Source organism: Aspergillus sydowii (genome assembly GCF_001890705.1).
Source record: "Aspergillus sydowii CBS 593.65 unplaced genomic scaffold ASPSYscaffold_20, whole genome shotgun sequence".
Lineage (NCBI taxonomy): Eukaryota > Fungi > Ascomycota > Eurotiomycetes > Eurotiales > Aspergillaceae > Aspergillus > Aspergillus sydowii.
In genome coordinates this window covers 79,414-94,630 of record NW_024467878.1, presented here as the reverse complement: position 1 = coordinate 94,630, position 15,217 = coordinate 79,414, and the positions used below count along the sequence as shown (strand labels likewise).

The 15,217-nt window shown below is 50.1% G+C and overlaps 8 protein-coding genes across 8 annotated transcripts; 6 read left to right on the top strand and 2 right to left on the bottom strand.

Moving 5' to 3' along the window:
• Positions 1–182: 182 nt before the first annotated feature.
• Positions 183–1,782, top strand: ASPSYDRAFT_214233 (uncharacterized protein). The gene is made up of 7 exons (XM_040844087.1): positions 183–391; positions 445–510; positions 570–674; positions 732–825; positions 889–985; positions 1,037–1,305; positions 1,355–1,782. The coding sequence occupies exons 1-7, from the start codon at positions 275–277 to the stop codon at positions 1,660–1,662; spliced, it is 1,056 nt and encodes a 351-aa protein (XP_040696279.1). The 5' UTR covers positions 183–274; the 3' UTR covers positions 1,663–1,782.
• A 219-nt stretch (positions 1,783–2,001) lies between these two features.
• ASPSYDRAFT_137772 (uncharacterized protein) lies at positions 2,002–2,768 on the top strand (the record flags this gene model as incomplete). The annotated part of the gene is made up of 1 exon (XM_040840800.1): positions 2,002–2,768. One exon carries the CDS (start codon positions 2,002–2,004, stop codon positions 2,737–2,739), a length of 738 nt encoding a protein of 245 aa, XP_040696278.1. The 3' UTR covers positions 2,740–2,768.
• An 842-nt stretch (positions 2,769–3,610) lies between these two features.
• Positions 3,611–5,494, top strand: ASPSYDRAFT_95568 (uncharacterized protein; the record flags this gene model as incomplete). The annotated part of the gene is made up of 3 exons (XM_040853136.1): positions 3,611–3,621; positions 3,676–3,743; positions 3,804–5,494. The coding sequence occupies 3 exons, from the start codon at positions 3,611–3,613 to the stop codon at positions 5,492–5,494; spliced, it is 1,770 nt and encodes a 589-aa protein (XP_040696277.1).
• A 229-nt stretch (positions 5,495–5,723) lies between these two features.
• Positions 5,724–6,843, bottom strand: ASPSYDRAFT_51893 (putative short-chain dehydrogenase/reductase family protein). The gene has a single exon (XM_040848383.1). The coding sequence runs from the start codon at positions 6,794–6,796 to the stop codon at positions 5,816–5,818; it is 981 nt and encodes a 326-aa protein (XP_040696276.1). The 5' UTR covers positions 6,797–6,843; the 3' UTR covers positions 5,724–5,815.
• A 1,176-nt stretch (positions 6,844–8,019) lies between these two features.
• ASPSYDRAFT_51892 (uncharacterized protein) lies at positions 8,020–9,300 on the bottom strand. Its single transcript, XM_040848382.1, has 2 exons — positions 8,811–9,300; positions 8,020–8,754 (listed from the first exon to the last, which is right to left on the bottom strand). Exons 1-2 carry the CDS (start codon positions 9,252–9,254, stop codon positions 8,386–8,388), a joined length of 813 nt encoding a protein of 270 aa, XP_040696275.1. The 5' UTR covers positions 9,255–9,300; the 3' UTR covers positions 8,020–8,385.
• A 172-nt stretch (positions 9,301–9,472) lies between these two features.
• On the top strand, positions 9,473–10,652 carry ASPSYDRAFT_51891 (amidohydrolase family protein). Its single transcript, XM_040848381.1, has one exon. The coding sequence runs from the start codon at positions 9,483–9,485 to the stop codon at positions 10,554–10,556; it is 1,074 nt and encodes a 357-aa protein (XP_040696274.1). The 5' UTR covers positions 9,473–9,482; the 3' UTR covers positions 10,557–10,652.
• Positions 10,653–11,181: 529 nt separating this feature from the next.
• Positions 11,182–12,705, top strand: ASPSYDRAFT_214222 (uncharacterized protein; the record flags this gene model as incomplete). The annotated part of the gene is made up of 2 exons (XM_040844086.1): positions 11,182–11,415; positions 11,467–12,705. 2 exons carry the CDS (start codon positions 11,182–11,184, stop codon positions 12,703–12,705), a joined length of 1,473 nt encoding a protein of 490 aa, XP_040696273.1.
• A 516-nt stretch (positions 12,706–13,221) lies between these two features.
• Positions 13,222–14,815, top strand: ASPSYDRAFT_62796 (putative MFS transporter; the record flags this gene model as incomplete). Its single annotated transcript, XM_040850170.1, has 3 exons — positions 13,222–13,447; positions 13,503–13,764; positions 13,819–14,815. 3 exons carry the CDS (start codon positions 13,222–13,224, stop codon positions 14,813–14,815), a joined length of 1,485 nt encoding a protein of 494 aa, XP_040696272.1.
• Positions 14,816–15,217: the final 402 nt, after the last annotated feature.

The window sequence follows — 15,217 nt, the reverse complement described above, 5'->3', positions numbered from 1 at the left end:
ACCCTCGCTAGCAGGGCCGGGACTGGGCTGGACTCGCTGTGGGGGTACCTGTCAGACGTTAGTTCACTTAGCTGCATGCCGGTTCGTCTACCGCGGCCCAATATACCCATAGTCAGGGAATCCTGCACTGATTCAGCGCCTGGACTGATTCAGCGTCTGGGCTTTTGTCACAGTGGTGGATGGACTTCAGCTATTCTCTTAACATGTCGCCATCCCCACAATGTTGCAAGAAATTCTTGTCGTTCGCCATAGCTGATACACGTGAACCACCATCATGCTATTCCCAGTGCAGACCCGTGGCCTGGCCCCAGATGAGCAGTATCAGCAGTCATTGGCCTACGGCTTGATCATTGGCACTGCAGCCCTGTCGCTGGCCGTGTGTGGCTTGAGGGTAAGCCTCGACTCCCTGCACAACCTGCAGCAAGATGCTGACAATTCCTGTAGCTTTACACACGATCGGCTGTGATCAAGAGCTTCGGCCCTGACGACGTCGCCGTCTGCATTGCTTTGGTATATTTCCTGCCTTTTGTCTCCCGCGCATTGACTGGAGCTAACTGACAAAATCCTAGGTTGTCACGCAGGCGTTCAACGGACTCGGAATTGCAGTTGTTTACCACGGACAGGGCCAGCATATGCAGAATGTGTCTGCGGAGCACCGTGCAATTTGGCTCAAGGTAGGTCGTCAGTATTTCAAACGGCGACTTGAAATGGCTGACTTGGGGTTTGCACAGCTTTATTACGCGGCGATGTGCCTGTATCTCTACGCATCGCTGTCAGTAAAACTCAGTATCCTGATATTCCTGCGCCGAATCTTCTACGTCACCTGTAAGGGCATTCTCCCCCACTGCGCACATTGTGTTTGCCCAACTACTGATGCGACGTGACCAGCCTGGATGCCGCGACTCACTGCCGGTCTCATGGTCTGCCAGGCAGTCTTCTCAGTATCTGGCTCCTTCGTCCTCGCATTCCAATGCTCCCCACCTAGGTAATCCGACTGTCCACGTTGTATCTATACCATCTGACGGTTTCCCTCTAGGGCTGCGTTCGACATGAGCATCAAGAATCCACACTGCTACACCCGCTACACCCTGTACCAGATCACACTCTACCAGGCAGTGCTGATTTTCGTCGGCGACCTGATCATGCTTGTCGCACCAATGCCGATCCTATTGGGATTGAAAATGCCGACTAGGAAGATCATCGCCTTGCTGGCGATTTTCGGATCCGGCATAATCGCATGTATCGCGCCCATCGTCCGGTTCAGCACCCTGGACTATTTGCGCGAGGGTTCCCAGGATCTTACCTGTACGTTCCATAAAAACATGACAGGCTTCAGTGCTAATGCTATTTTTAGTTGACGCGACGTCCTCACTATACTGGATGGCTATTGAGTTCAATCTCGGCCTGGTGGCCGGTTCGCTGTCGTCTTTGAGGCCGTTGCCTCTTTTTCGCAAGTTCGGATCGTCCAAGGATTCCCGGTATAAACAGTCTTCCAGGAGTAATCCATATGAGCTGCAGAGTACACCTGTCAGAAACAGTGCGAAGGCGAGGAAAAAGGGGAGTTTGGGAATGGGGACCACGATCTTACAGGAAACACGGAACGAGAGTCAAGAGCGAATTATCCAGCAGACTAAAGCTCATGATTTGCAGTCAAGACACTAGATGTTTGGCTACTGGCTGGGGTATCATATTCTATGAACTTTGTCATTGTTCAGGATGTCAGCGGGTCTGGTACCTGTCAGAGAATATAAAGGATTTGAAACAGATACAAACATTCAGGAGTATACATAATGAAAAATGATTTACGTAATTGTGAAAAAGCAAGAGGCGGAATACTTTGTATCCTTTTGTTCCTTTATTCCTTTTCTTTCCTTACTGCCTTTATTTCTGATGGTTATATAACTCACTAAAAGTCTTGCCCTATATGGCAGCCAACAACCACTAACCAAAAACACCAATCTACTTGACAACCAGATAAGTCCAAATCGCTTCCTTTCAAAAATGGCAAAACGAGACGTTCCATCCCACATCCCCATAGGGTCAGTCGATCTTGACGCTAGAAAGACGTCGAGTGAAAGGCAGGCCGAGGAGAAGCGAGTTGCCGAGTATCCCCGTCAGGAATCGCTGGTAAGATCTCGAGCAACCCAGAAGGCCTCACTAAGACACATCTACGAGATAGCGAAGTACCTGGGCCAACGTGGCATGATATTATACGTCATAAACTGTGGCTACCACAGAGTGCAAAAGGAGTGGCAGGTCCTAATCATGTTCGGAAAGGAGGGCTGCACAGACGAAGCCCGCAACTACGTCCGCCAGGAGATTCTGTCTCAGTTCATTGACTCCAAGCCAGCCATGGATTTGGCGATTAAGAGAACAGGCGAGTTTCCCAAGAGACTCCTGGCGCCCTGGATGAGTGCTGAACAATGGGTACACATGACAAAGCTGGGAGCTTGGGAGGGGCAGCCCTATGTGTACATGAAAGATGGCGAAAACGATGCCGCCGAATTTCTGGATTATGGTAGAGCCGTTAGCGAGGTCATACAGTTCGGCACTATCATCAAGTATTTCTTCAAGATGGCTCCGAAACGGCGCGATTATAGACTGGATTTGACCCTGGATGGTGCGCTGAGGAAGATGAAAGAGGCGAGTCTGGATGAGTTGTTCGAACGGAATAGGATATTGCTGGATAGACTGATCAACGGCGCGCCAGGCGCACCTGGGGGCTATCAGGATGATTGAGGGGAGCATGAGCCAGGGGAGAAGAGCACGTCAGTATGAACTGTCCATTTAACCCTCTCTTTTGGTGCTACGATGGTGTCTTTAGGCTTTTCAATTAGCGTGGCTCTGCTCCAAAAATATAACTACGTGTATTTGTAGAACACAAACGCAAATCCTACGTCACTACTCAGGTCAGTATGTCTAACATTCCTTGGAGAACAAGAGCTGGAGGCTATTTCGTGAAAGGCCTCAATAATGTAAAGAGAGGCGGATCCGTTTAACAATGAAATCAACGGTATTCATACATCTACTCTTGCTTTGGAAGCCCGGCACGCTATGATCCCTTGTCATGCCCCAGAGCGCTGACTCATAACGAACAGCGGAATATACGGCGAACAACTCCGGAGCTGGGGCGACGGATTGGACTTTGGCTGATAGCCCTAAAAGACCGAGAGTAAGCTGCATCGCGGATCCGCTGCACGGACTGCACACGACAATGAGTCACCGGTTTGGTAGCTATTTGTAACGGCCTATATTTTATCTGGTGTCTTTAACAATTGTCTTGCTTTCTTATTTTCCCTGGCAAGAATCACATAAAATCAGGATGAGGATTCGTATCAAGCCTGGGGCATCCATTGCTTCCCCCCTGACCAGGCAAAGTTGTCTTCAATCATGTCTTGTTTCAGCTCCGCCCCATCATCTTCGGCCCTACTCGAGTGCCGTATCCCCAGTCCCTGTAGAGGCCAATGAATCCCAAATAGCGATATGTGAGCAAGGCCCGTCTCATTCATGTCCGTGATACTGATCTCTTGGAGCCACTCGCAGGAAGCCAGACGCCCTACGCGGTTCGAAGCTAACCAGGCTCTCTTTACCGACGGGAAATCTTACAGAGATGGATGACTCGTGAGTAGTATTGTGATCATTCCCAGTCCATTGATAACCAATTGGATACGACAGATTCATAGGCCTGAGCGGCGGGACGATATTCCGTCGGATGATGGTGAAGCATGGTGTCGAGCATATCTGTACTGTTCCTCTCTATCCGGACTCCATATACCAGACTGCTAATCACCAAGCTTTGTTAGTTGGGTATCCCGGCGGCGCGATTCTCCCAGTCTTCGATGCGATCTATAAAGCACCAGAATTCGACTTCATTTTACCGCGACACGAACAAGGGGCCGGCCACATGGCCGAGGGATATGCGCGAGCATGTGGAAAGCCGGGCGTTGTCCTGGTCACATCAGGCCCAGGGGCCACGAATCTGATAACCCCCATGATGGATGCGCTCGCAGACGGAACCCCCATGGTAGTGTTCTGCGGCCAGGTCTCTACAGGCCGCGTTGGGATAGACGGGTTCCAAGAGGCCGATGTCCTGGGGATGTCACGGTCATGCACAAAATGGAATGTATCAGTCAGAGATGTGGCAGAGATTCCATCACGAGTCAGCGAGGCGTTTCAAATAGCGACATTCGGGCGGCCCGGTCCTGTGCTGGTTGAGCTGCCCATAGATGTCACGGCATCGATTCTACAGAGACCGATTCCCCGGTCGGACATCAGTGGTCCTACGAAATTAGATCTTGCGATGAGCAATATTCATGAGCGAGATCTTAATGCCACCATCAATCGCGTAGCCAGCTTGGTAAACAATGCTAAGCAGCCAGTTCTATATGTTGGGCAAGGTATGCTCGCCAGTCCCAGAGGCCCTACACTTTTGAAGGAATTAGCAGACAAAGCTTCCATACCGGTCACTACTAGTCTTCAGGGACTTGGTGCGTTTGATGAAAACGATTCAAAAGCTCTTCATATGCTCGGACTGCACGGATCTGGATACGCCAATATGGCCATGCAAAACGCAGACCTTATTATTGCATTGGGCGCGCGGTTCGACGACCGCGTCACTGGAAGCATTCCAAAGTTTGCGCCAAAGGCCAAGCAAGCAGCTGATGAAGGTCGTGGGGGAATTGTTCATTTTGATATTACACCCAAGAATGTCAACAAGGTCGTCGAGGTGGCAGAGGCAGTGCTCGGTGACTGTGCAGATAATCTGGAATTGCTACTCCCCTTGGTGGAAAGGAAGGATCGGCGAGTGTGGCTGTCCAAGATTAAAGATTGGAAAGGACAGTTCCCCTTTTGCACTGTACAGGAAGGTGATGGCCACCATGATGGCCTGGTTCAACCACAGGCGCTTATTGAGGCCCTGGATCGTCTTGTTGAACCGGTCAAGGAACGTACAATCGTCACAACAGGTGTCGGGCAGCACCAAATGTGGGCAGCGCAACACTTTCGCTGGAAACATCCTCGGACGATGGTGACATCCGGGGGGCTGGGAACGATGGGTTATGGGCTTCCTGCAGCCATTGGCGCAAAGCTTGCGCGTCGCGACGCCCTGGTAATCGACATTGACGGTGACGCCTCATTTAATATGACTCTCAACGAATTGCTCACGGCCAGTCAATTTAACATAGACGTAAAGGTGCTTGTTCTCAATAACGAGGAACAGGGGATGGTCACACATCTGCAGTCTGTCTACTATCAAGAGCGCTTCTGTCACAGCCACCACACCAACCCTGATTTTGTTGGAGCAGCAGAGGCAATGGGTGTCCAGGCTGATCGCTGCTCAACATCTGGGGAAGTAGAAGATAAGTTGAAATGGCTGCTCGGAACCAAGGGCCCAGCTGTTCTGGAGGTGATGACGACCAAAAAAGCCCTGTCTCTTCCTATGGTCCCGGCTGGCAAAGGTCTTGATGAGTTTGTATATTATAACGCGGAGAAATAAAGTGATATTGGGAGTCCATTCAAAGCCTGACCCTTCACGATGACATGAAATAGAGACTGTGGAAAATTACAAGATATAAGTAAAAGCGGCCAGTTTGGCGTTATCATCATGAAAACCAACCCATACTGACTGACACTGGGCGGATTTAATTTTCTTAGTGCCAAGGGTGTTCCCAGGTGATGGCGATGATATTCGCATTATAGATGGCATTGGGAGGTTGGCCAATAAGACTGAGTACAAATAACTTGGTATAGTATTAAGCTGTGCAATCATATATACATATATGCAGTACTTCCCGCAGTTCGAGCATTTACATCGTGGTTACAAGCATTGCATGACACCAGGCTTGATCTTCTCTATAATGCCAACCAACTCATCCCAAACCCTCTTCTGCGCTGTCATTCCGTCTGAACTGCGCACAAACGCCGACAAATTATCATTCTCAACAATCCCATCCGTCATGTACATACCATGAGACTCTTTACCCGCAGAACCTCCAGCGACAAGCGTCCGGCTGCCAACCTCCGTAGTGCGTGCTAGTACCATCTTTAGCAGGTTTATCTGCAGGCTCCGCAAGCCACTCGCATTCCTAACAAGCTGCGAATGGCAAAAGCCCGGGTTCACCATGTTAACAACAACAGACCCGTCACCAGTCATTCGGGAGACCAATTCACGCAACGCAAGAATAACAACCAGTTTAGAGGTTGGATAGCGCTCGTCCATACGCGCACCCTCCTCATCGTCCAACGCAGGAAATATACCGCGAGGACTCTGCCATTCCGGGAATTTCGACCAGGCATGGACCTCGCTAACTACCACCGACAGACGCGGTGCGCGAGCGGTTGGATAATCCCTCGCCGTCTGCCGCAGCTTCGGGAGAAGAAGAATGCCCAGCAGGACAGTCGAAATGACATTAACAGTAATTGTGCGTTCATGGCTACCTGCCAATTCAAAGTCCTGAGTTGCTATGGCGGCGTTTTCAATCACCGCGTCCAGACGCGGGAGGCTCTGTGCGCGCTCGGCGAAAGACAACACGGAGTCATAGTCGGATAGATCTAGCTGCCATACTTCGACGGCATTTTGGCGGCCTGTAGAGGACTCGATGTCTTGACGGGCAGCTTCACCGGCGGAGACATTGCGCACGCCTAGGATTACCTTGCTGGCGCCGAGGCGCGCGATGTGGCGAGCGGCTTCGAGACCAAGACCGACATTGGATCCGGTGACTATGACCACTTGATCGGCGAAGGACTTGGATGGGAGGGGAGGCGTGACAAACAGCTGAGAGTAGAGGAAAGAAGGCATGGTATGGTTGTGACTTGGGTATGGAGTATGGAGTATGTCAGAATGTGGCAGGGGCTTTGATATAGAGACGTCCGTCCAGCGCAGTTTACTTGCCAGTTGCCACTCTTATTCCCTAACGCCGGGCGGTTACCGGGCCTACCTTGAGGTTTTTCCACATTGTTGAATTAACTGGTTGGCCAGATTTGTTTCTGGTAGGAGAAAGTGGGTGCACTCGGAGTTAACGGACGTACTGTGTGGGTCTAAGTTCATTTCATAGTGTATTCTGCCTACACGTCTAATTTTTTACCAACGCTCAATTTTATTCTCGTTTGTGCATTTTATATTAGTTATTTCCGTGGCCCGAGTGTTGCATATGATCTGCTTGGCATGACAGAAACGCTGTGGTGGGATAACTTAGCACAGATTATCCTTGTTTGAGTAAACCGCCAGGCATGATACTAAAATGAACAAGGGCATGAGTATGTGACTTACCTGCAATCCTCGACCGGATATACTTCTGGGTCTGTAAGCTCGAGCTCGAAGCCTGAGAGCATGGTTGGATAAAGCTCTTCAATGCAATTAGTCCATGGTGTGACTCGACGGAGTACGGCTCACTTTGGGCATCTCTATTTAGCGAATGTCTGTTTCTGTCAGATAACTACTCTTTGGAAATTTGGATGCAGCACTCAGTCGATGGGCATCTTATCGTTGAACAGGAATCGGTGACCAACAACAGACCCGTGTATATTTTGTTGATGGCATTGAGGCCCGTCACAGAGGCCTCGTTGTGATCGGCACTAACCAGTTCACCATATTTAGCGCACTATTTCAGAATTTCACGTTGCACATCCCCCTTCCATGTCTATTTTATCAGCCATTGCTTGGAAGAGCTGCATCAAATGGGCCCGTAGTTGGCGCAAGGGGAGTGGAACAAGGGAACGGGGAAAGGCGTAGTATAAACCCAAACACGGGGGACAGAAACAAGCAGTGTGAGTACAATATTGGGTAGCATGCTTTCAGCCATGGATATGGTATGTTGTGGTTGATCCAAACTCCGGGATTTCTACGTGAATTCCTGTAGCGGGGGGGATCGCCAGACTGTATACAAACCACAGCTGCAATTTTCTCTCGGTGCTGTAAAGAGTGGAAGGCTGCATGGGTCCAATATCACTGATGACGCCAATCTGATGGACCTAGCAGGTTTACTATCAAGTAGCAGTTACTACCCAATACTTGTGGATCTGGTGATTGAATTTACCCAGAATACAACTCAAATAACGTCCTGGTGTGTGCGGCCAGTTAATACTTATATGCTCATCTCACAACTTCCTCCATGTCTATGCCTAGAATGTCTTAAGCCTACGTATCCCGCTCTTTTTCAAACCACGCCGTGCAGATGCATGATCATCTAGATACTATCAGCATCGATGCGAGTTTGAGTCTCTAATGCCAGGCTACAATGAAAACTTCATAAAACGTTCCTTGTAAAGCAGTAAACCCAGCTATGGTTCTAAAGTCAGCGAATATCCATACAGACGAACAGACCATTTCCTCACGAGGGTGTAACTATTAAAGATCCTCATCTGTCAAATAACCCAACCTTGACGAGATTACAACGTTTCATTAGTCTCCGACATGTTGATTTCCTCCTTCTTGGCGCGAGCATCCAAGCCTTGTTCTTCATATGCTACGATGATTCCGATCCTCGTCAGCTCCTGGGGGCTTGGGGGACGGTGAACCCGACAGCACTGCGTCACCCTGCGTGTATAAAGCATCAAGTCAAACTTGCTCAGCATCTCATGAAACAATTCGTTGTTCCCCCCTCTGCTTTCGTTAAATGAGATTGGCTCTTCACAAGACCAGTACACCCGTGCTTTTGTGAATGGTAGGAATTGCACTCGGCCATTGAAAAGCAACAGCTCAAAGAGCCGTTCCATACGAAGACCATCATATCCTGCTTCGTGCATCTTATGATCAGGCTGTACGTCACACATTAACCACGGACACCTTTGGAATAAACATGGTTGCAACCAACCGGGATACTATAGCTTTCAGCACGATCGCCCCCCCTCCCGTGAGTGATATGGTACAATCCAATATTCTCAATGGGAGGCTGTTGGACTAGCATCCTGCGCCAGCTTGCGTCCTTTCGTACGAATCGGGCCATAGCTGTCTCGTCTCTGGTGGCGGCCAAGTTGGAAAAGTCGAACTTGAAGCGATCTGGTCTGTCCTTGGCCGGGAAGAACGAAGGAAAAGCGTCCACCAGGAGTGGGTTTTGCATACTGTCTGTTCCCCATTCAGGAGGTTTTATTGGAGTGAAGAAAAGAGCCTTCTGGATCGACGGTGACTTGTTGATCAGGCTGGCCCAGCGATGACAGACCCGTTGAGCGGATGTGAGGAGCGAGCGCATGTCCATCTGTACCAGAATCATCTCGAGGAGCTCCGGAGAAAGCATAACTTGGCTCATTGCAGAATCCATGATGCCGGTTTGCATGCAGATAACATGTCAACATCATGTCAGTCAGAGCCTCAGATAAACAGGCAGAAGTTGTGCAGTGCGGGGAGACACGTGTGCATAATTACCACAATACCGTATAATATCGGTCACACAACGGTAACACAGTGCATTCGATCAGTTCCGCTGACTGATGTATAAATTATGCACTTCCTCCGCTTTTTCAATCAAATTCCAACAATATCAGCCACAATGTCAGCAAACTCTCCCACCAAAATCACCGCCATTTCTAACGTGCGGATCTTCGATGGAAAGACCATCCAAGATCCCAGCACACTCATCATCAATGGCGATGTCATCGGACGTCCTGACACAACCCCCCACGAAACCATCGATGCCGGCGGCCTGATACTGCTCCCTGGCCTGATTGATGCACACGTCCATCTGACCAGTCGAGAAGACCTCGCCCAACTGGCCAAATATGGCGTGACAACCGCCTTTGACATGGCCACCTGGCCCGCCGAACTCCTGAATTCCCTACGCAACCAAAAGGGCGTCACGGATATCCTCGGCTGCGGACTCGCTGCTACAGCACCAGGTAGCGCCCACAGTCGCATGCCAACCATGCCCGAAGAGGCGCTCGTATCGACGCCTGACGAAGCAGAGGAATTCGTCCACAACCAAATCGGCGAAGGCGCAGACTACATCAAAGTCATCGCCGACGTACCCGGACCAACGCAGGAATGTCTCGATGCATTGGTGATCGCAGCCCACTGTCGGAACAGGCTTGTCATTGCCCATGCTGCGAGTCTTGAACCGACACGCATGGCGCAGGCTGCAAATGTGGACGTCATAACCCATTCCCCTCTGGACGGCGTTATGAGCGATGCGGACGTGCAGAAAATGGTCCAGGAAGGCCGGCTCTCGATCCCGACTTTAACCATGATGAAGGGTGTGTCGCTTAAGCGAGGCAAGTATGAGCATGCCCGCGATACAGTCGCTGCTCTGCATTGTGCTGGTGTTCCGATCCTGGCTGGCACGGATGCGAACAGTGCTCCGGGTGCTCCGGCCAAGGTGGTTCATGGCGTCAGTTTACATGAGGAGTTGGAGCTTCTTGTTAACTGTGGACTGTCAAATTGTGACGCTCTCCGCGCAGCTACGGAGATACCGGCGGGTTATTTCAGATTGCATGATCGAGGCGCTATTGAAGTTGGCCGCAGAGCAGATCTTGTCTTGGTCAGGGGAAATCCATTGGAAAATATCCAAGCCACTCGGAAGATTGAAAGGGTCTGGATTGCGGGGAAAGAGGTTGATATTGAGAAATAATCGACGTGTTTAACTTTTTGATATTCCACATCAAGTGACAGACAGTATGGTTGATAATAATATAACCAGTACTCCGTACTCTCTATGATAATACCCGAGTCCAAATTATTTCCTCCACTATAATCTTTAATGGGGATGGATATTGTGATACACGGTCTCTGCACCGCACTGCTCTAGCGATCATTACCCCTCTTTACCAAGTTGTTGCGCAATAACATTCCGGATATATCCGTCGGATATCGATCTAGGGCACACGGGCCCTCCTGACCCTACTAGCAGGAACGTTTTGGCCCTCGCTCCCGGTTCCACTGGGTAATAAGAACCTTAAAAATACCGTCAGCAAATCTCATTCGCCCGCATATTGCAACCGACTTGACGAAGATCCTCCGGTATGCATGGCGAGCCCCAAGGACGTCGATCATTCCAAGTTTCCTCATGAACAACCTCACGGGTGGTCTTCCCCTTGCATTCTAAACATCTGTAGCTTGGCATGATTTTCAGTTTCCTGAATTAGGAAGGAATGCTAAAGCAAGTTAGAAAAAGGGGGAGGAGTTTATAAGACTGCGTTTGGTACTCGTCGTTATCCGGGTGATCCCCCAACTCTCTACTCGACTACGATTGAAGAATGTCTGCTGGGACTGACACGAATGGCAGCCCCGGCCCTAAGCTGGAGGAGCCACTATCGAAAGCACATACAATCTTCTCTGAGAGGAGGAAGATTTGCTACATCCTCACATGCACCAGCATCAGCTTCCTGGGCCCGATGGCTGGTACCATGTACTTTCCAGCTCTAGGGCCACTTGCAGAGGCCTTGGGTGTCTCTGACAGTGATATCAACTTCACGATAACGACATACAAGGTATAGGTAAGCCGACCGCTGATAAAAAGTGTTGATCGCTAAGTCGGATAGCTCGTTCAAGCACTGGCGCCATTATTGACGGCCCCTGTCTCGGATAAGGAGGGACGGAGACCGGTTTTCCTGGCGTCTCTTGTGGTTTTTCTGGGGAGTAATATCGGCCTTGCACTTCAGACCAATTATGTGGCGCTGCTGCTGCTGCGCTTGTTGCAGAGTTTCGGCTCCGGCAGTGTGACTATTGTGTCTGGAGCAACAATAACTGATCTCGTTGCTCGCGGTGAACGCGGAAAGTACATGATCTATTCTTCTCTAGGGTCCAACGTTGGGATGGCGATCGGTCCTGTCATTGGCGGTATTTTGGCTCAGTTCTGGGGTTGGAGGAGCCTCTTCTGGTTCCTGGTGATCATAACCGGCCCACCACTTGTTATCATGCTATCTTCGTTCCCGGAGACCTGTCGGAGCATTGTTGGAGATGGCAGCATATCTCCCCAATGGTGGAATAGGAACATGTCTGAGATGCTACTTGGACCCAAGCACAGCAAAACTGTTAACTATGAGACGCAGGCGACCTTTAAACGCCGCCCCAGCATACTGAATACATTGAAGCTTCTCTGGGACAGGCATATGGCGCTTCTCACCACGTCCAGTGCGCTTTTCGCGTCTGGAGTTACTGTTGTTCTTGCAACACTTCCAACCACGATGGAGGCAAAGTATGGGTTCAACCCCCTTCAAGTTGGCCTCTGTTACATTCCATATGCGGTAGGGAGTTTGACTGCACGATGGACTGCGGGCAGCCTTGTTGACTGGAACTTTAAACGCCATGCGAGCCGGGTGGGGATCCTGGTAGAGCCCAACCGTGCTGAATCCCGGCAACAGCAGCAGTTGATCCCAGTGGAAAAGGCCCGGCTAGAGCTACTGTTGCCGTTCTTATATTTCTCCTCCCTTGCCATAGTAGCCTATGGCTGGACCATGAACTACCGCATCCATCTGTCGGGGCCGTTGGTCTTACTTTTCTTTCTGGGCAATGGCACGGCTGGGGTAAATAGTATCCTTTCCACACTGGTGGTTGATCTTCATGCAAATCAGGCAGGCTCTGCTCTGGCCGCGGTGAATGCCGTGAAGAATTTATCTGCGGCTGCCGCCGCTGCTGCTGCCGTACCCATGGTTGATAGCTTAGGATTTGGATGGTCGGGTGTGGTTCTGGCAGGGCTATGGACCCTGATTTCACCGGGACTTTGGCTGGTATATTTTCGTGGACATATCTGGAGACAGACGAGCAGTACAGAGCTTTGATATAATTCGACTTTTATTCATTTCTTCATACATCAAACAAGACTGATACGAGATAGTAATCGCTAAACCGAACGAACAGGAGAAGCTAATGTCACGGGCTGGCGATTTGTTCATTATTATCTCTTCATTAATCGTGTAACATGCCATGATAGCGGCAATACTCTGATGTGCAACCGGAGATGTCGGGAATGCGAATACAAAGAGCATGAAGCAAGATATCTAGGATGAGCCTGATGTTGTGGTCCCGAGAACTCCCGCTGCACGGCGCTGGGCGTTGGATGTGCTCCACTTGGAGATAACAGTCCAGGGCTTTAACTGGTGCATTCCGCTGATATCAACGCCTATCGTGCAGACCAATCTGTTAGTAAATAGTGGACTAATTACAGATCTAATCTTGACTCCGTATAACTGGCGAGGAGGGCTGCCATATATGAGCCTGCAATGCGCCCTTGCAGGAGGCTCGCTTGTTCACAGACATTACCATTATTCTGGTCTGATATGCTGGAGAATGCGAGCATGGATAGCGTCAAAACACCAGAGGTATCGTCGCCCAAGGGCGTAGGTAGCGATGAGACTGTCGGAGCCATCCAAGCAGCCCTTGGGGATACTATCGACTCTCGTGCAGAGCAGGCGCTGGTGTGGAAATTCGACCTGCGCATCCTCCCGGTGCTGGCAATCATGTATCTCTTCAACAGTCTCGACAAATCCAATCTAGGCAATGCAAAGACCGCAGGCTTGGAAGGTAATCACTGCACGGCCTATATGCTACTCCAATATTAACGAGGTGAAATAATTAGATACGCTCCGGCTGCGGGGTAACCAGTATAATCTGATCCTCAGCATCTTCTTCATCCCCTATGTCTTGACTGCGCCTTTCCTCGCTGTGTTGGGGAAAAAATACGGTCCGAATATCGTGTTGCCATGCATGATGCTAACATTCGGCTTATGCACCGTCCTCGTTGTTGCTGTTTTTAACTTTGGAGGGCTACTGGCCATCCGATGGTTCCTGGGAATGTCGGAGAGCGCCTTCTTTCCCCTTGTCATCTACTATCTCACGACGTATGTATCCACCGTTCCACCTACACTAGACTAGCATGCTTACTCGGACATAAGATTCTATCGTCGAGGAGAGCTCGCCCGCCGTCTCGCAATTTTCTACGCGGCACAAAGCATTGCCTCTGCATTCTCCGGCCTACTAGCCTTTGGCGTGTTTCGCATCGACTCTGGACCCCTGGCATCATGGCGCTACCTCTTTCTCATTGAGGGAGGCGGGACTGTGCTGTTCGCGATTTTCACGCTCTGGTATTTGCCAAGGTCGTCTACCGAAGCTTCATTTCTGTCCGACGACGAGAAAACCCTAGCCTTTAGGCGGATGCAGCTTGACAGCTCCGCAGTTGTCAATGAACGCTTGAACATCCGAGGCTCTCTTCGGATCTTCAAACATGGTACAAGCTGGGCAATCATTGGCATACAGATCTGCCTCGGCGTGCCTCTTCAGTCGGTCCAGCTGTTTCTCCCCGTTATCATAAAAAGACTGGGCTACGACACGGTCAAGACCAATCTGTACACAGTTGCACCCAATGTATCTGGCGCGGTCATGCTTTTGCTTCTCGCATTCTGCAGTGACTGGACACGGTGGCGATTCCCGTTCGTAGCACTCGGTTTCCTGTTCACGTTTATCGGAATGGTTATCTTCGTTTCCATTGATGTCGAGCGCGACATCGACGTGGCCTACTTCGCTTCGTTCATGATGACTTGGGGCACATCTGCCCCTTCAGTGTTGCTCGACGCGTGGTACAATAACAACGTCGCGAGTGAAGGGAAGAGAGTCGTTCTGACCAGTGTTGCTGTACCTATGGCTAATCTGATGGGTTTGGTGAGCTCCAACATTTTCCGCGACCAGGATGCTCCCAAGTACTTGCCTGCGTTGATTACTACAGCCGCCTTTGGAGGAGCTGGAATTATCTTTACGCTTGCTCTCGGCTTTTGGATGATGTATGATAATTCAAGGAGGAACCGGAGGCAGGACACTGTTCTCACAGCTATGGATGTTCCTACAGAGATGCTCAGAGAAGGACCGGGATCTCCAGATTTCCGTTGGTTCTATTAGCTTTATCAAACTCTTATCTACTACACAATAATCTATACGGTCAAATTCCAATAAGGCGAATATCGCAAGTGGAGAAACGTGTTCCTGGCCTTGCCTTAGGTGGTATATATACACACATATATACCAGCTCTCTCCAGTGGAAACCTCTAGAATTCAGGTTCAGAAAGATCAAGTAGGTCTTCGAGCATTTTGAAATTGCCATCACCAGTCGTTCATTATGCGGACGTTGGCAATCAACGTGGTTGGCTATGGCTATTCTAAAGCACATACTACTCAGCTGAGAGGGCTTTCTAGTTCTTAACCCTTTATCGCGAAAGCAAAGACATGGCTTGGATAAAGCAACTTCTTTCAAGCCACTTCTGTTGGTGCTGCTGTGGACAAGTCCCTTGGGACCTGAAGACT